The following is a 21,524-nucleotide window of genomic DNA, read 5'->3' as shown; positions in this document are numbered from 1 at the left end:
TTTTATGACTAAGTATGTGAATAAAAAAAAGCACTTACAAGGGAATAAGATGCCACCTTAATATATAGTATAATAAAAAAAAACCTGCTCCCACATATCTTACTATGTATTTATATGTCACTGGAAATGAGGCAATTATTGCAGTACATAACTGAAGTTACTATATAACATGACTTGTATTATTTCCCTTTGTTCCTGAGACTGAAAAGTTTGTATGTAAATGAATGTGTAGCAAGTCTTAGAATAAATAAGTTAATTCATAATTTCTGACCACTTTCATCACTTCCTTTTGTTCCTGTGATTAGGGGATAACTTAAGTAATCGGACAAAAAATGATAAATACTTGCAATTTGTTTATATGTTGAACATAGAACAATCAGTCATTGCAGTGCCATTTAATAAAATTGACATGTGAAGTATCCCACATTAAAATAACTTTTCGAAATGTTATCATACACTGCTCTTATCAACTAAAAGCTAATATTCTGTGCTGATGTTATTCGAATTTCTATGTACGTTTTTGTTATTTTTAGTGGCTTTGTGCTGAGTTTTGGTGAATCAGTCCGGCGTAGTCATAAGGGAATTGAAGTTATGGATAAATTTCCTGGAGATCTTGGAACTTTACTTACAACAAACTTCCGAGTGTTCTGGTATTCTGACACCCATGCTGGTCGTAACTTATGTGAGTATCTTGCTTTCTAAAGTAGATGTCCGAGGATCACATTTCCCTGTTCATTCATATGCTATGTTGAGTAGAGTCTAGTATAACACCAAATATTATCTCATATTAATATGAAAGTTACCATTATGTCTGAGGAAAGTGAAAAATTTCTGCTGAGTGTAGCTGCTGTCCATCTATTGGACTGTACTTCATTTATATGTATGTATATGGAATCATGTCAAATGATGATAACTAAGTGGTGCTTGGGGGTTTGCCAGTGTAGGAACATTACACTATATGATCACAGCAACTTGAGCACATATCAGATATTGCACTTCTTATTTTGCATGCAGCAGGGATCTAACATGTTAGCACAGTAATTATGTGATAGCTATGTCATCTTAATATTAAAAAATGTACGTTGTGCACTATGACATTCTATGTAATGTCTGTTGATGAGTTTGTGCCTGGATTCAGATATGTGTTAGAATGAATTGATATGTGATGAGTATGGTCATCATTATTGAAGGTGACAGTCTTTAAAACAATTCTGAAGTGTATGTGCTTCATGTATAGCTGAGTTTTTGTCTTGAAGGGAACCAGTACAAATATAGTGAAAATAGCACCATTACTCAGGACAGGCAGGATACAAATAATTATTGAGATGCTGAAAATGGTTTATGAATACTTACCCATGCCAAAAGGTTTCATGTTCTTGATATATACACATGCCTCACACTTGACAACAGATGTCACCAATATGCACAGCCTGAAATCTAACTCTGCACATCTGCATATGAGACAATGTATTCCAGTCCCATGAGAGCAGATCTAGTGAAGATTGAAAACGTAAAAGAAACAGCCTGCCAGTTTTGATGTATGTTAAGACTGAAGTTCATAGTCTTCATGGATTTTTTTTAATTTAAAGATCATTTTTTCTGCACAATACATTTTTACTTTAGCACTGTATCTTTTATACCAAAAATGGCTAATTTGTGGGTTGGGGGGAGGGGTGGAGGGTGGGGAGGGGGGCTGCAGGGGTAGAGTGGGGTACTGTGCCACCATAATTATCCCTAAGAAATCATATGCAGATACTAATGCACTGATCATAAATGAAAACTGAGTATTATGATTTAAGACAAACTGTTAGATCTACCCACAAAGATTAAATAAGTGTTGGGAAAGCTTACAAAAAGATCGGGGGTTCAGGTGTGGTATGTTTTGGTAACAAATCCTGAATTCAAGAAGTTATTATTGAAGGAATTTAAGTTTACTGGGACTTTTATTTCATCACTCTCCAGCTGAGAGAAAGGAGAAATCAGCTTGTTTCATCAGAATTTTTATTTTAAAAGTAATGTGATTTTTGACTCAGGCAAAAAGAAGGCAGTTCAGTGTAATTTTCTTAAAGGAATTTGGCAAAAAAGTGATCTACAGATGCTGTGAGCCACATACAATGTAGAATCAGTGGTCTCAGTGGAAAACTGCTCAACTGTGTAAGATTATAGCAACTCCATATATATTTTTTCATACAATATATGGTTCAAATCAAATGGCTCTAAGCACTATGGGACTTATCATCTGAGGTCATCAGCCCCTAGACTTAGAACTACTTAAACCTAACTAACCTAAGGACATCACACACATCCATGCCCGAGGCAGGATTCGAACCTGTGACTGTACCAGCAGCACGGTTACAGACTGAAGCGCCTGTAACAGCTCAGCCACAGCGGCCGGCACAATATATGTATACCTGTTCGCTGGAAAGTTATATTATAGTTTGTGCTCCATGTGAAGAGTGTGCTAACACAAACACCATTAACTACATGTTCACATTGTTTCTCAAATGCCCCCACAGCCTATAACCTTCCTTAACAATTCATATTTTTTGTTCACTAGTGAACCTCCATTGTTGTTCATGCACCATTGCCCATTCAACACACTACATGTATATGTTTTTCATACATACCTATGAGATATTGTTTCCTTTAATGTTTAGATAAACAATGCTGCTTATTTAAGGCCTATCAAAACACCAGAATGTGATGAGGACGTTTTAGCATGGTTTGCAACATTCCTGCCCTTCTGGAGAGCACAGAATCATAACATAAGGCAAACAACTATTTTGATGGATCTTACATAAAGAGCAATAGCATCCAATTATCCGTAAAAGATTTGGTATGACACACAGTGGGCTTCACAAACAAAATGGAGCAATAAATTTTTTTAATAGTGTGCATTTTTCTATGTGGGTATTTTACCCAGTAAAGGTCATTCCTCTTGTTTTATATGGTGTTATGGTGCAGCATCTCTAACAGTAACAGTAGATATATTTGGTATTATGAAAACACAAACACTGATAGCCTATCAGCACCAATTTATTCTGAACATAAAGACAAGTATTATTGTAAATATGATCAGAAACTATACTTGTCCAAACAAGTAAGTGGACCCTCATATGAAGTACCCAACATTCATATCTTAGTAGGAAAGCTAAAAGATGTGTTGTGGCTTATTGTCTCATAAATATAATCAGAAACTGTACTTGTCCAAACAAGTAAGTGGAGCCTCATATAAAGTACTCAACATTCATATCTTAGCAGGAAGGCCAAAAGATATGTTGTCGCTCATTTTTCTGGAAACAATATTAACATGTAGTGTGGGTAATGAAGAGTCAGTTTTAGTGCTCCTATTGTATTGATAGGTCAGCCAGCAGACATTGAGGGAAAGTTTCTTTTAGGATTGTGTAAACAGATTAATTTACTATACTACAGTCAAATCTTATTTGAAGATAGTTTCTTGTATTGTCACAGGTGCTGAAATTGTATGTTAGTTTACAGATGTACTTGAATGTACAAGACTATATATGATGTATCACTGTACACCTTCTTGTGACCAAGAAGGGCACTATACTGAACAGTTCCTGTACAGAACAAGGTCTACTTTATTGAACATTAAAGTAATCTGTGGAGCATGTAAGTAACTAACTGAAAAAAGACTTTAGCTTTCCTTACAGAAACTATGTTATTACATTACTTTTTCACCTACTTCTGTATACTGGGTGATCAAAAAGTCAGTATAAATTTGAAAACTTAATAAACCACGGAATAATGTAGACAGAGAGGTAAAAATTGACACACATGCTTGTAATGACATGGGGTTTTATTAGAGCCAAAAAAACACCCCATATTGCTAGACACACGAAAGCTGTCTTGCACGCGTTCTTTGGTGATGATCGTGTGATCAGCCGCCACTTTCGTCATGCTTGGCCTCCCAGGTCCCCAGACCTCAGTCCGTGCGATTATTGGCTTTGGGGTTACCTGAAGTCGCAAGTGTATCGTGATCGACCGACATCTCTAGGGATGCTGAAAGACAGCATACGACACCAATGCCTCACCATAGCTCCGGACATGCTTTACAGTGCTGTTCACAACATTATTCCTCGACTACAGCTATTGTTGAGGAATGATGGTGGACATATTGAGCATTTCCTTCATCTTTGCTTTGTCTTACTTTGTTATGCTAATTATTGCTATTTTTTGAACGTTTGTATTGTTTTGGTTCTAATAAAACCCCATGTCATTCCAAGCATGTGTGTCAATTTGTACCTCTCTATCTACATTATTCCGTGATTTATTCAGTTTTCAAATTTATACTGACTTTTTTATCACCCGGTATGTGAATTATTTCCAGCACTATCAGAGTTCAGGCCTACATGAACAGTCAAGATGGCATTTAACTGAGTTCTTACTAATGAGTGCCATCCATTATTGGAAATATATACAGCTGATTTGCTATTATATGCAGTAGTAAATAAACAAATGCAATTATACACTCTTGTCTGTATATCTAGAGTATTTCACCTATTCCAAGACTAACATTTATTGCCCTGTTACCTTTAGGACACTTAATACAGTTTTGATATAAATTTCTGAAATCCTTTTGCCTTTCAGCTATTGGGTTTGAGAAAGTGATTGCAGTTGGAAGACGGAAAATATATAGTGTAAGTTGTGTTCTTTTTTTTGTGCATTACACATTCATATTAGTAATGTGACTGTAATAATGTACACAAGCTTTATAAGCAAAGTCTTTAAGTAGTATACATTTCTGCTTTATTTTATAACAATACAGTAGTTTATGTTCGAGTATGACATCTCCTGGGTCTAATGATTTGTAATGCAATGTAAGTGGAAGTAAATCCATTCCACCTTACCTAATATAATAAAATGTTTTAAATAATACACATACACACACATCCAAAATTATGGTAGTATATAAATGACAGATTAATTAAAATTTAAGGGGTGATTTCCTTAAGCCTTACGATTTGTTGACAGTAATTCGGACTACCATATGTAAAATCTGTGTCGCTTAAAGATTTGTATGTAACTCCTTAACGGTCATTCTGAAAGGTTTTATATGGCCTGAAGAAGCACATGTATGCATATACTTGAAGTCAACAGTAATATTTGTAAATTAGAGCAGTAGTGGACCTATTATAACCTATATTGACATATACACTCCTGGAAATGGAAAAAAGAACACATTGACACCGGTGTGTCAGACCCACCATACTTGCTCCGGACACTGCGAGAGGGCTGTACAAGCAATGATCACACGCACGGCACAGCGGACACACCAGGAACCGCGGTGTTGGCCGTCGAATGGCGCTAGCTGCACAGCATTTGTGCACCGCCGCCGTCAGTGTCAGCCAGTTTGCCGTGGCATACGGAGCTCCATCGCAGTCTTTAACACTGGTAGCATGCCGCGACAGCGTCGACGTGAACCGTATGTGCAGTTGACGGACTTTGAGCGAGGGCGTATAGTGGGCATGCGGGAGGCCGGGTGGACGTACCGCCGAATTGCTCAACACGTGGGGCGTGAGGTCTCCACAGTACATCGATGTTGTCGCCAGTGGTCGGCGGAAGGTGCACGTGCCCGTTGACCTGGGACCGGACCGCAGCGACGCACGGATGCACGCCAAGACCGTAGGATCCTACGCAGTGCCGTAGGGGACTGCACCGCCACTTCCCAGCAAATTAGGGACACTGTTGCTCCTGGGGTATCGGCGAGGACCATTCGCAACCGTCTCCATGAAGCTGGGCTACGGTCCCGCACACCGTTAGGCCGTCTTCCGCTCACGCCCCAAAATCGTGCAGCCCGCCTCCAGTGGTGTCGCGTCAGGCGTGAATTGAGGGACAAATGGAGACGTGTCGTCTTCAGCGATGAGAGTCGCTTCTGCCTTGGTGCCAATGATGGTCGTATGCGTGTTTGGCGCCGTGCAGGTGAGCGCCACAATCAGGACTGCATACGACCGAGGCACACAGGGCCAACACCCGGCATCATGGTGTGGGGAGCGATCTCCTACACTGGCCGTACACCACTGGTGATCGTCGAGGGGACACTGAATAGTGCACGGTACATCCAAACCATCATCGAACCCATCGTTCCACCATTCCTAGACCGGCAAGGGAACTTGCTGTTCCAACAAGACAATGCACGTCCGCATGTATCCCGTGCCACCCAACGTGCTCTAGAAGGTGTAAGTCAACTACCCTGGCCAGCAAGATCTCCGGATCTGTCCCCCATTGAGCATGTTTGGGACTGGATGAAACGTCGTCTCACGCGGTCTGCACGTCCAGCATGAACGCTGGTCCAACTGAGGCGCCAGGTGGAAATGGCATGGCAAGCCATTCCACAGGACTACATCCAGCATCTCTACGATCGTCTCCATGGGAGAATAGCAGCCTGCATTGCTGCGAAAGGTAGATATACACTGTACTAGTGCCGACATTGTGCATGCTCTGTTGCCTGTGTCTATGTGCCTGTGGTTCTGTCAGTGTGATCATGTGATGTATCTGACCCCAGGAATGTGTCAATAAAGTTTCCCCTTCCTGGGACAATGAATTCACGGTGTTCTTATTTCAATTTCCAGGAGTGTAGATAGAGGTTCACATGCCTTCTCATTCGCTCTATAATTTCGTTTAATAATTTCATTTACCATTTGCTCTCCTAATATGTCAGTAGTGGGTGTTGTAAGTTCACTACAATTTGAGTTGAATATGCATGCCTATATCTGTTTTTTTTGGCACTTCACTGCATATACATAGCTTACATTTTGCTTTCAGTCAGTGAGAGATGATTGCCACTGCTCAGAATAATACTTTTTTCAATTTCTACATTGTTTATAATCAACCCACAAACAATTACCTGCAGATCATAAATTTGCAACATGTTACATTAACAACTTTCCTTTAGTTTATTTCATTTGAGGAAGTCTGTGTTGTGAGATTGGCTAAATGTTTTATGTAGTGTTCACTGAAAACCGTAATGTCTCCATTTGGGTCCAAAATTTCTTAGCTTTCCTTTCTCAGTGTTTTATTTCCCTGAGTATGCCAGATCTATCTTTTAATTTTACATTTTTTTAAGTCAAGTACTTGCCACATTATCACCTGTTTCAATACCATTACTGAAGTAGTATAATTCAGCCACTCTTATTGATCTATTGTACAGTTTATTAACGTTTCAGTAATTCTCTTTAGTGCCTTGGTTTCAGTCAGTTCTGAATGAACCTTACTTTTTGCACATACTTCATATCAGTACCACTGCAGTATTACTGAATCATACAGGATTTTTAACTTGCAGCTTTAATTACTTGTTACTAATTAGATCGTTTAAGTGTCTGTCACTGGAACAATCTTTCAGTGTATTAATATTAATGTTCTTTATGACTATTAAGTTATGAGAATTTCTTCAGAGCCTTTCTCAGTACCATCTCCAATTGCTTTAGAAACAACCCACTTCTGTGTTGCAGAATCTACATGGTTCTATTGGTGAACACATCCCGGTCCAGCAAACATTCTCACTTGTTGTGGTTATTCTGCATAAAGTTCTGATGCAGCTGATATCATTAGTTCCTTCACTTTCCTTTCATTTCTTCCCCATCCACCATCAATTTACCTAATGTTTATGCATCTGGCACAAATGCAAATTGTAAAAAATATATCTGAATATTTAAATAGAAAAGCAAATCACTCACCTATCAACTTTACTCACAGTGATAGCTAACTAAAATATACCATCTGTTTATTGGGACAAGGAATGCCAGCCACTCAGCCTCCTACAGTTAAATTTATACGGTTCATAGCCACAACCAATTTTGAGTCAATGAAACGTTCAAACTGTTCTTAAATTACAAGAACCTATTTCTAAAACTGAAATATTGTAGTAACTAACTGTGTGTAAGCAGTTGTAATTATACACAAGCTAATGTGTTTTTATGACCTCACAACAGAAGTTACATACATACTGACTAATCGCAGGTCTGTGGATGCATCTGCATCTTACTGACAGTATGAGCTATTCATGTTTTTTCTGTTCTCTTAACACTTTGATGTACAACCACTTAGAAATAATTTCTGCTGAGAAAACTAACTGTTTATGTCATTATTGGAAATTTTAGTGGCACATTTGTGTTAGATGTATAAATGTAATACACATTAAAAACATATGAAGCTCGAAGGTTTATTTTATTTCTCATATTTATTTTAGTTCTTTGATATAGTAAATATATTACACTAAAGATGGCAGAAAGTATAGTATCCTTACAAAATAAAGAACAAAGTGTGTTCTTGAGCAATTCCACACCTAACTGGCCTTTGTATGGAAAAATCTGAAGTATTCTGTCATGAAGAGAGGTGTGTTTGAATCACGATAATACTAGTTAGTTTCTTTAATTCTTGTTGTGCCAATAAATTGTGTGCTCTCCTCCAAACAAATCTGGAAATCCTGTCTGTGTTGTATACTGATTCATCATGAGAGTTAACTGTAAAATATAATTAAATTGTAATTACAACAGTAATGTATGTAGCAACAATATTAATAATAAGAAATTGTAGCAGACTGCAGCTTGCCTTAATATGAATCTTCTTTATACTGCTCCCACTCAGATATCTCTCTCTCTAGTCCAGAATCATTTAATTCTTCCCCCTGAACTTCCAAATTATCTTGATAACTAAACAAATATGACATATTCATAGCAAAATTACAACATACAGCAAAACTCAATGAGTAAACACATAAAACACACGACAACAGAAGCCGACATTGACTCAGTCAGTCATAATAACATCCCTTATGTTCGCTAATGTTTCTTTTGAGTTTATTCTAGAAGTTGACAATGTAAGGCAGCACCTGTGAAGTAAGAAGTCTGTAAATTGTTATCATACAGAATGAATCCAGTTATTGAATGATCAATCTGTGAATCAAGAAAATTATGGCCGATGATGTACTGAGGTGCAGTCTCCTGAACATAGCGTTGTTGCCTGAGCTGTGCTTTAGCTTGGTTGCCAAAGTGTTAAAATCCTAAAAAAAACTACAGTTCTGTGATAAGAGTCTAAATACCTCTGTGAGTGAGTAACACAATACAGATCTGATAGTTCAGCACTCAGTTCTTGTGCAGTAATAGAAGTTCTCCTGACTTTTATTCCAACAATTGTTCCAACTCTTTGTATAAGCAACATGAACTGACAGCAGATTGATCAAAGTACATTTTAAACTTTGTGTGTACAATACTAGCTGGATGAATTAGTTAAAATGTAAGATAGAGAGTCTGCAGTTTGATACAGAATTTCATCAATTTCTGAAAAGTGTAAGATGAACATTACTAATATGTAAGTAAAATTAAGGAAATTTATTGAACACTGTTATGTTTGTAGCTTTTGTGTCAGTTATGTTAAATTATTGTTTAGGTATTATATTCAGGAAAGATCAAGTGTTAAAACCAGTATGCAGGTGAGTTAAATTTGCCCAAGTAACGATAGGAAGGAATGTAGTTTTTAGTTTCATTTTTTGTGGTTCCACCAAGTAAAGAAACTCATAAACTAGTAGAAATTTCTTTGCGTCTTACACATGGATATGGTGAATTTGTTATGAGCATATATAATCACAAATTATGTAATTTCTGCTCTTCACTTTACAGTATCCCACATCATTACTGTTGACATTACCATTATATCAGATTTTGTGTATGTATAGAATAAAACGTATAAATTTTTGTCTATCATTTTAATGTTGTATATTTTTCCAGCTGTCCTCTTGTCTCATACTTCATCAATTCTGTCCCATAGTCAATATTGTACCTCCATTTTCTCAATTTTATTGTTCCCCCTCTTCATTTGTTGTGTACTAGCAAAATAGTATCATATCCATCATCTAATATACAGCACTTTTGATCTCTCCAGTTTTAAAGTTAATATTATTAAATAATGAACAATAATAAGTAACATTTCACATGATTACTTTCTTATTTTTGTGGCTTTTAAGCATGTCTTGTAACCGTAAATATCATTCAACAGGGTGAACCAGATGAAACACAAGTGCTGTGTTTACTCACATATGATAGTCCATTCCACAGAGAATATGTGTTCAAAAACTGTAATAATTTGTATGATCTAGATCATATTAAAGTAATATTGGATATTTTTAGGTAAGTAGTATCATGTATTGTATACTGGAGTTCTGTCATATATTGATGGTATACCAACAACCACATATAACCTATTTCCTGATATTTAGCATTTAGTCTATTTGGAAAACATTCAAATTAAGGAATCTTTGAATATGTAAAACATTTTTTTATTGTTCTGTTACCGCACACTATTGCCTATGTTCCTACAGAAACGTTTAATTAGGGTATAATGTACCAATTTATTTATTAACTGTTTACTTGTCTGTAGAGGAACACTGAAAATCTAACAGATAATCTGTACTTGCATGCTGTCTTAAAAATATCATGAATCAAGACATCATGTTTCATGTATACAACAATGACTGCTATAAGTGCACCATGTGGTCTACACTCTTGGTTTTCAAAAATTGAAGCTTGTGGAAATGTGTGGGACTGAATGATGATGTGGATATACATGTTACAGAATTTGCCAAATAGTATAAAAATTAAAAAATATAAAAAAGCTTCACACTTTAGTTCCTCACAAATTTTCCATACTGTGTGCATGAGAAGGAAAAGTGAATTTCTGTATTCTCCTTTGAGGAATGACATATAACACTGGGTGCTCTTCAGTTGAAAATAACAGTGGCAGTAATACTTTCGTGACTTTACTGTTGGTAATGTATGTGCTTTGCTGTTGAAACTGATAATATAGTTATTGGAACAGAACTTGGCATCATATGAAATGCATGAAATACTAGCATTAAAGGTCTCCAGCTGATTAATTGAAATTGATGTTTTAAATTTCTGACTACAATAAAAAGCTCCACGTGGATAGAAATCTACTTTAACTCCATTGTTTTACAAAACTCTTGCACACACAATTACTCACCATATCTAACCCAAATACTTTCTTTACACCAGAGCATACATTCAATCAATTGTCCATTTATATTTATGTACAGTTTAGATTTCTTCATTCAGGAGAACGCTAAGGGATCAGAAAGAAATCATTCTATACATAAACAATAAGAGTCAGTAATTGTAAATGAAATCTACACAGTTCATGCAGAATCAGTCGGCATTTCTGTGTTATATATACTCAGTAGATATAAATACTAAATTTAAGATACTAAAATTGCCATAGCTATCTCTAGCTGAAAAAACAGTTTATTTAATTTAACTACACTGCTGCAGAAGCAAATCCTACAGTACAATAGGGAGCTAAAGCACGTAATAAAATTGCAATGTTTCACTTCAAGTTACCTTCATCAGTGATACTTCCAAATACAAAATACACTGATCTAAAATTCTTGATTTATTTTTATATGTTATTGTTTATACATTATTTCGGGTGTCAACAATGGAAGGGAGAGGAGTACTCCTTCACCATGTGATTAAGGAGCCAAACAAACACAAACACACACACACACACACACACACACACACACACACACACACACACACACACAGTTAACCTGACGTAAACTCAGATGGTTCAATACAACTGGTATGAGTTGAGTGTTGTGGCCTCACTACTTCTTTCACAGTTACGAAGTACTTGTCAATCCATTCTGACATTATTTGGGATCAGTCAGGTGCTGCATTATCTTCTGAAATGTAAAGGTGTCATTCTGAGTTGTGCAGGTAAACATAGGTTTGTACATAATATGATTTTGTAATAGTATAATGTTCATCAGTAGGTGATAATAGTAGACATATGAAGGGAACAATTTGATGTAAAATAGCTTCCAAATCAGATTATCCCAACCACCTTCTTCAGTGGTGAACCAACTGCTGAAAATGTATATCACCTAATGTGGTTTTCAGTGTAATCATATACTGCCACCTGCATGTACCAGCCCAGTGAGAATATTTTTTTTTTTTTTTTTTTTTTTGCATAGTGGTTTGATAATACTTCATTATATTCATCATTTGCTGATGGACACCTCTGCAGCAAAAATATTGATCATCAAACTTGACTTTGTCAGTTGCTGTACTCTCTAAATTGATGAACACAGTGTCTGACCCCCGGTAGCTGAGTGGTCAGTGCAGCAGAATGTCAATCCTAAGGGCCCAGGTTCAATTCGCAGCTGAATTGGAGATTTTTCTCTGCTCAGGGACTGGGTGTTGTGTTGTCCTAATCATCATTATTTCATCCCCATTGACGCACAAGTCGCCGAACTGGCATCAAGTCGAAAGACTTGCACCTGGAGAATGGTCTACCCAAAGGGAGATCCTAGTCACACGACATTTACATTTATGAACACAGCAAACACCTTTGGCACAGTCTTGTATGAAAAGGACAGAACATGCATGACTATAGAAGTGGAATATCCCACTTCTCAGCAACCTTCAGTTAGACTGCACTCAAATGTGCTAATGGAAAACCCTGTCACTACTGCACTCAACCAACAGGATAACAGCCTATTCATGTCAGTAGGCATACCAATCATAATACAGCAGATTTGTCCAGGTATGTTTCTAATCAATACACAGAACACCACAATGAATACTAGGCTACATAGCTATGTTCCCAAAAAATGTATTTTCACTTTGCAGTCTACTTTCGAATAGTAAACAGTTATGTTCTTAGATAATTAATCTACTGATGCCATTTTAGCTTATAACTCACCTACAGAATAAGAAATTTTATTCTTAGGATTTCACTTAGAGTGTGTGAAATTTTGCCTCAATAACAGTTTCATACAATAGAATATCATCTGATACATAAATTGTATATTGCTATATTGTGAGTTTTCTTCTATTATTGTGGTACAGTCTTGTAATGTTACTTTCTGCTCTCTCTCTCTTATTGAGGTGAAACTACATCCTTACTGAAATTCAGATTTTATTCCATTAATAGCATAAAGTTTCAGTTTATTAATCAGATTTATGTGACGAATTCTTATTTCACTGGCAAGATTACAGAAAATGACATCAGAATAATTACCCTCATTTAAAATTGGCAAGGCTTAATTTGTGAGACCATGTTCATCTTCTTCTACAATAAATGCAAAACAGGAACCATACTGACAGACAGTCATTGAGAAATTGGGCCAGTCTTCACAGCTCCCACTGACTACTGAAAGAAGTTACATAGATCTACAATTAGACATTATTTGGTTGCCTGCAGTTTTACAGATGAGTGAATGAGTGACATGTGCGTATTTAAGTATTTAATGGAAAAATAATAGCATTCTATTATAGAATGAATGATTTATTCTGTAAACTGCCCATTCATTTTGTCTAACAAGGGGACCACATGGTGATTGAATTTTTTATATATGTGGTACATGAAGTTCAGAACTCTAATATAGCTCTCCCAAAGCAGTTAGATGCAACTCTCAAAAAGTCGTAAGCAAACTGACTTAGAAGTTTTCCAACCATGTTTAATATGCTAAAATTAGTCATATGTTCTTGATGAGCTGTGTAGCTCTGTGGTCGAGTGCTTGCTAACTATGTGGGGAGCATGGGTTTGATTCCAGTTGGAACCAAATTTTTAAACAAATGTATAAGTGCTGGGAGAGTTCCTTTAAGAACAGAATACAAAAAGTGGAACAACTCGCAACCATTACATTGACTCTCATTTTGCCATTTCTTTTTTTTTTTTTTTTTTTTTCATTTTATTCCAATCAGTTTGAATAACTATGTCATTTAAATATGAAGTGTATCAAATGTGTGCTCATTCCACACCTAATTGTCATTTTATGACAATTAGACATCTTCTTATTTTTAATTATATAGTGCACCCAAAAATCCAGTTTTCATTAAAAACAAAATTTTTTAATTACCAATCTCTTATAAAAGAATATTAATCAATATCTTATAATTTATGAAATAATAAAAAAAATTGCTTTTTAGCTTTTTGTATTTTATGCTTCATACAAATTTGCATACAACAGACACCTTTGTTTAAAACTGTGACTCTGGGGGGATTCGAATACAGCCTCCTGTACCACATCAGCACTCTACCATATAACCACATTGTTTGTCAAAAGAACAGCACTTTAGTTTAGCATAGTGAAAAAGGTCAGAGAACTATAGAGTCATTTTCTTAAGTAGTTTTGAGTGTTGTGTTGAACCACTTTGAGAAAGGTATTTTTGAGTTCTGAACTTTATGTATGATAAATACAAAAAATTACAAAAATCCAATTGCCATGATGTCCCCTTCTAAGATCTTCTTTGTGATATTCTTTTTCCTAGGGGTGTTAGTTGGCACATGTGGACAGGCAAGACTCATTAGCTAGTAGCTTTTCAAAAGGTAATGACTTTTTACAATTATGTAACTTTTGATGTTAGATATTTTGTCAAATTATGTTTCATTTTGTATTTTGTAATAATTTTGATAGCTTTTCAGTTTCTGACACAAGATTCAGTCATTATAAAAGCAAACCAGGTGGTATCCACTGCTAAATTGCTTCTCAAAATGTTATCGTCAGATATTTGCATGTCACAAACATAGTTGTAAGAACATTTCATCAGAAAACTTTATTTCCATTATTAACTCACGAGAAAATAAACTAAACATTATAAAGTTATATGAGAATAAACATCAAAGATAATTTATTGATATTTCTTCATCTAAAGTTGTTATAGGCCAGTGACAGACATGCTAATTTCTAGTGAAGACCCAATACACAGCTAAAAGTTTAGTTGTAGTCAATACACAACCGGATTCTGTATTAAAGTATCTGAAACATGGTAAAAAATGTTACAGTATCTGTTCCTGTGTTAATCTCTTTAAGTTTTTGTAGCTGTCTTCTTTGGCCCTTCTATTGTACTCACACAGTATGTATCACAACTACAGAACTGGTAGGTTGCCTCACATAGATTTACAGTGTGGTTGCGGTGAGGATGGAGGTGTCATTGTTTTTTTACTGACTCCCATCCCACTTTCTCCCTTAAGTACAACTTGTTCCCATCATTACTTCTAACACATCGCAGACACCTAGAATTTGAGTAACAATAACAATCAAATAATTAGCTTATGTCACCTCTCAGCACATTAATGTAATATAATCTCCTAGAAATTACAATTCAGAAAATACGTAAGATGAACTGCATTCATCTGAAAATTTGAGATATATGAGCCTCATGTAGTTCATTCAAAAATTACAATAGATAAAATTGCTCACAACTTTTGCAGTGTCATAACTAACACAAAGCAAAAATCAGAGTGCTCATTTATCACTAATCACTGTTCACTTTCTACAATGGCTGTGAACACAGTTTCCCAACTATAGCTTTCTGAGCATGTAAATGGGAGGAATACCATCTCTGCCCATCATTTCCACCTACATTGTCCTTTTTTTCTTTCTCTTTTCTTTCATTCTTTTTCCTTTTTTTTTTTTTTTTCTTGCCTCAGTCAGCTTACTACGGCTTGCTAGATCTACTGTGTGTATCTACAATAGATGTAGCTGTGTAGGGCTTCTTGTTGACAGCAGATGTGATCAACTTCATAATGTGCACCCTTATGTTCTGAAATGTTTTCTGTAACTGAACAGGCCATGAGATCATCCACATGAAGTAACAACTGAGAAGTATCCAGTGTTCAAGATTGCTTTTTTGTAATTTTCTAGAATCTTTGCCATTTTAGAGATTTGAAATTTTGTTGCTACTTTATTCTTCAAAAGTTAGAAATAGATATATGTAGGTAGGAATATAAATTGTTTTAGTAAAATCTTGTTTTGGTGGGAGGGGGAGGGGGGGGGGATGTCACAGTCACACATTGAGTGTATTATTTCAGTTAATTGAAGTGGCTGTAGTATTGGTGGAGGGGGGGGGGGTGATGCAGAGTGGTTAATGGTTATAAAACAGTCTACTGTTTTTAATGTACACTCAGATATGTTCCATTACAATAACTTCATATTTTAGAACATACATCTTCTTATTACTACATATATCTTCATGTAATTTAAAGAGTGAACATATAGCTCCTACAAATTTGAGTGAGTAGAGAACTGTGACAGTTTTGCAAGGGCTCTGCAAAAGCATGCAAAATTTTTCAAGATAGTGGAAATATGTGAAACAATCTATTTTCCCCTTTTTAAATACCTGCTACAGGTTTTTCTTGACTAATATGTCTCATTATTTTGAGGATGGGTTTTCCAAATAAGATTGTGATATATCTGTAACTGTTAGTTTGCATTTTGCTATCGGTTTCAGGAGTTATTTTTGTCATTTAATGGTAAACCAGAGATCATAAATACAATACTTTCATACATGAAATATAGACACCTTATTTATATGTCAGTTTTATTAATCCTGCTTACCCAAGAATTGCAAGATAAATTAGATAGTCTGTTACAGAAGTTTCTCAGACTAAGCAACGGATTTTAGAGTGAGCACTTATTTTAACAATTCCTTTTTAATTCTAACAAAATCAGAGCATATTTAGTTATACAGTAAGGAACAGAGTGTATTTAACCCACAAATGGGAAAATCTGAGTTGGAGCAAGTGCCCTGTAGAATGAACAACATGCTTCCTTTTTACAGTAGAACATAAAGTTAAAAATAATGTAACTATTCCAGATGTAAGCATTACAACAAGTGATGGAAAACACAATCATACATATAAAAATTAATAATGTGTCATGACACACACTGAGGCATTCATTTCTACTCAGTTATGCACAAGTTTCTTATAGATTTCACACATTCACATCTGCAACTACAGTTTTAGTCGTTGTTGGAAATTGAAAATATATTTTTTGCATCTAAACTTACCATAGTATGGTATGAGTGATACTATGTACAACAAATTTTTTTCTGGCCACTAGCCACTGCTGCATACCATCATGGCAGAGAGTAGTATTGTGGGTTGAGTATCATTAAGATGATATAACGCTAGTGAAATATAATAAACTTGAACTACAGTTTAAATCACTTGACTTATGAGCAAAGTTTTGTAGTCTTCCATTTTCTTGTGATGGTAGATAATTTAAAAAATCTTTTAATAAAGATTATAGGAGACATAGGTTCCTTAAAATCACATCATTTCTACTCTGATGTTGTGTGAGTCAGGTTAATGCTTACATAATTCATGAATAATTGTAAATTAATCCATATGCAAAGGCCTATAACTGATTAAAGGTCTATGGAAATCCTTCAGGTTTTCTAGCCATTTCTGTTACATTATCATTTCCCAAGCTTTCAACATCTCTGTGAGACAGTTGTTTCAGATAGTTCTCTTGCAAACAGGATGATCAGAACTGTTTCTCTGAAGGTACAGATTGATTTGGATTTTGCCTGTAAATAGTTTTCATCATGCTGTCCTGAAGAAAACTATTCTAAACACAATAGCACATATATCTAAGATGACTTCTCATAATCACCCTCTCCTGTCTACTCTGTCTTATTTAACACATTAGTTCAGGAACAACAGTATATTAGATAATTGTGGCACTTGCTCCATGAGAGTGGTTATACTATCACTAACAGTAGGTGACCTTGTGCCTGTTATTTTTGTGCAGTTTACCACTATCTTATGTTTATACTGAAAATATTAACATAAAATGTAGCAACATATTCTAAACAAGAAAAAATAGCTTACAGCATATGAAATTAGATGTAGCTACTGCTTTTGCCTGATCATCACCCAGCAACTCTCAGTACACTTGTGTGCTGTGTGACCATACTGTCTACAAGCAAAACAAGGTATAGGTATAAACTTAGTGCATGGTTCACCATGGCCTTTAAAATTATAAATAGTACATCCCACTGGTTCCAAATATGTTTGTTTATGTTTTCCTCTGAATTCTGATAAATCAGCAGGTTCCATAGGTTTCATAAAAGATACTTTGGACAAGCATGGTAGTCACCATGACTAAACTCAGCCATATCACAACCAAAGTAAGACAAAATGTCGCTTGTGCTTACTGTATTGCGGTTACTGTTGTGAGGTGCAGACCTCTGCCTCAAAATTCCAGGTATTGGAGTCGAACACTTCCAGTGGCAAATCTTCTGATGACAGCTTGATGCTGTGCACACTCCTGCAACAGTTTACAGAGGGGCAGAGTAGAGACACCTCTGCATGAAGTCAGGATAGCGACTGGGAACCTGTGAAGCATCTTCAATGCCAATAAAACGTTATTAGAGTTCACTCATTTTTTCATTGTGTTGCTCTCCCACACTAGCCTCAGCTGTTGCTCATTCAGCTGTGTGGTAGATTCTAGCTGACATCTGTACATTCAGCTCTTCTCTGTATGTTGAGAAGAAGATGTCAGTGTACTTGGCACTGTAGTGGGTGGTCGGTGAGCAGGCGCAAACATTACCCTGCACAAAGTGGTCTTGCACTGGCTGCAGGAGCATCCTTGGTGACACTCAAATTCTATGATGACCCTTTATGACTCATTAGAGAGGATCCTGGTGGTGGTAGTCCTGTAGTCAGTCAATCTTCTTCCTATTGGCCTGGTAGATTTCAGCACCTGAAGATGGTTGAGTGTTGAGCTGGAGTGTGGACTGCAGGGGTCCATGCTGTTGGCATCTACACTAAAGTTCAGTGCTGCAGCACTCTGTCTTGAGGTATTGTTGAAAGACAATCAGTTTTGTCTGTCAGTAGATGGTACACAGAGAGCTGTGTGAAATTCATCAGGTGAAAACCATCACTTTGAGTACATTATCAGCTAGATCATAGACTGCCTGGGCATCTAGGACATACATTCAATACAGCATTGTAATCATAGATTTAACTACTATTACTGTGGATGCCATTGATCCAAATGATCAGCTGATGAGAACTGGAAAACTGGAGTATTTAAAGGGAGCTAACTTGAGGCTCTGACATGAGTACATACGCAATTCTTATTCTGCCACATTCACGTAACAGATTGTTAACTGCTGTATCAGGTCCTTACTACATGTCCTTGCACCATGTCTAATGAGCTAAGAAATATGCTTGCCTCACTTCCCTTGGTTTTCTGTCACAGTCTTCTTTCTGCTGAATGTGTATTCTTATTTGGCAGATGGTGTTGTAATGTATCAAAGGCGTGATCCACTTGTGACATACCAACACACTACTGCTTCAGTCTCTGTCTCTGGCTTAACTGGATACTTCCTGTGGTAATGTGAATTAATTTTAATAAGAATGTATATTTTCCTACCCACTACTATTCTCTGCTTTAACACTATGCACAGCTGCACTGACCACATGTGACATGCAAAAATTGAGCCAGATAATTTAGCAGTGGAGTTACAATGGCTATATAAGGGCTAGCACATATTCTTGGAAAAGGTAAGACTTTTGTACCACATAACAACTTTTTGGGCTTCATTTGTAAAAGATGCAGCTAAAAATGTATCATCACACAGGAGTGCACACTTTACAGGCAAGTGGGGAAAATTTTAGACCCAGGACAAAAGCAATGACTGTTCCTGTTGCTGCTTTAAAAGACTTCAGGAATAATTAGAGGCATATGTTGACAAGGATTTGCTGTGGAGTGCTGTTTTAATATTTCCAGCAAATTTAACTGCTCATACACAAAGTAATGTTATATTATACAATCATATTTCAGTAACAACCAATGCACATATAAGATTTCATTTCTGTTTATATTAAGATCACTAAGATACTGCGGCCTTTCATTATGCCCTTCCTGCTTCCCCATTTGTCTATCCAAATGGTTGACTTTACCCCACCTCACCACTGCCCCCCTTCCCCAATTAAGAATGGTGGAACATTGAGAGCCATAACACATATTAGGTGTATTATTCCTTATTGAGCTTTATAAATGTACACAATGAAAATACAGGATTGAGCAAGATGTTACTAACAAAAAGAAAGACTAATGCTTGTGATATTACTGTTGTAGCAGTTTCGAGACATTTTAACTTGTTTTTCAAACAGTAAGCATTATCAAGCAATCAATGTTATAGTTTTATATGGATGAACATGTCTGGAATACCAGTGTCTGTTCCACATTATTCCTCTGACTCCATCTTCAGGTTTCCACTTTTCAACACATTTACTGCCTTGACTGCTGAGCTTGATGGCTCCAGAGCAAATAATATGTAAGTGAAATTCATCTTCTGTCAATAATGGAAGTAGAAATATGTTTGTTAAGAAATATGTTCATAGAAATTTGGGAAATAAACAAAGCAGACAAGGAATCTGAAAGTAATGCAACTTTTAGTTTCCTTTGAGCCTCTCACCATGGTGTTTAGGGAAAGAGTCAGTTGTTTCTGATGGGTGAGGGTATATGACATTGTTGATGGTGAAGACTTTGTTGCATGGGGAAACTGATCTGGTGCTACTGGATGGGATTGTTGGTAGCTGTTATCCTCTCTTACTTTTCTCTCATCATCACCAAGCTCACAAACAGTACACTAAAATTCTGCATGCACTTGTCTCATGAATGAAAGTACCAGTTATGGTCACTGAGTTGTTACCTCTTAGATTAAGAATGGCTCTCAGTATCTAGTACACCTCACGTAACTAGGTCATGTAACCCTGATGCATCTCAGTATATGAGACTATGTGTCAATGCCTAGTTTCATACACTGCCAAGAGGAACCCCATCATGAAGTGTGCATTCTTTATGAATTGCTGCATCCCAATTTTTAACATTTTTCTTTGTTTTGATATGAGAGCAGAACTCCCATGAAACAATTTATTTTAGCTGATAATGGGGAAAGCATTGTGTGACCTTGTGTTTTTTGTGGATTCCTGTCTAAGCTTTTATGATTAGGTTTGTAGTGTGTTTGCAGAGTCACTGGGTCATATGTGTTTAGTTCAGCAATCAACCATCTTTCTGTGCTATATTGGTATGCTATATTACTAGATATTTCTTAGGCGAAATAAATTATGTTTGATAAGTGTGTATCTATAGTGGTAGAAAAATATTCACTTGTTTTTCCTCATATTCATACAGACACTGTATGTACCTGTGTTTCCTATTATTTATGTGGACACTGTGGGGAAAGTAGCCTATCTTTATCAAGTGTGTGCATTTACAATTATGTAGTACTGTAAAGATCTAGTTATTGTAATTATTAACATAATATTCTACAGTTATACTAGTAAATGTATGGTAAATTTTTGTACCCATGCTCCAGAATAACTCAAAATTGCAGGGCATACACTTCTACAAGATCATACCATGACGTTCTGATTAACTGTGACCTCATTGAAGACAGACAACTAAACGTTTTGCCATCTGAGGAAATTATTTCTTGTGTGGATGGGGTGTGGAACTTGAATTATGTTGAGGTACTACATGTATAGAATATGATGACTACTATCTATTTCAGGAACATTATAACAATAATTTAATCAGCTATAATCCCTTTTCCAGAGACCACTTGGTACATTTATGCTGACAAATATTCGAGCTGTTTGGTTTGCCTATGAAAATGAAACAAACAATTTATCCGTGCCATTTCTGTGTGTTGAGAAGGTAAGTATGTCACGTACAGTTT

The 21,524-nt window shown here is 36.2% G+C and overlaps 1 protein-coding gene across 1 annotated transcript in view; it reads left to right on the top strand.

Moving 5' to 3' along the window:
• Positions 1 to 21,524, top strand: part of LOC126184230 (Bardet-Biedl syndrome 5 protein homolog) — a 34,339-nt gene that overhangs the window by 1,336 nt on the left and 11,479 nt on the right. The window contains exons 2-6 of the mRNA XM_049926598.1: positions 534 to 682; positions 4,612 to 4,661; positions 10,015 to 10,145; positions 21,180 to 21,315; positions 21,401 to 21,502. Of these exons, the coding sequence (XP_049782555.1) occupies positions 534 to 682; positions 4,612 to 4,661; positions 10,015 to 10,145; positions 21,180 to 21,315; positions 21,401 to 21,502 (568 nt within the window). The remainder of the gene's footprint in view (positions 1 to 533; positions 683 to 4,611; positions 4,662 to 10,014; positions 10,146 to 21,179; positions 21,316 to 21,400; positions 21,503 to 21,524) is intronic.

Source organism: Schistocerca cancellata, chromosome 4 (assembly GCF_023864275.1).
Source record: "Schistocerca cancellata isolate TAMUIC-IGC-003103 chromosome 4, iqSchCanc2.1, whole genome shotgun sequence".
NCBI lineage: Eukaryota > Metazoa > Arthropoda > Insecta > Orthoptera > Acrididae > Schistocerca > Schistocerca cancellata.
This window is presented reverse-complemented; position numbering and strand designations above follow the sequence as displayed.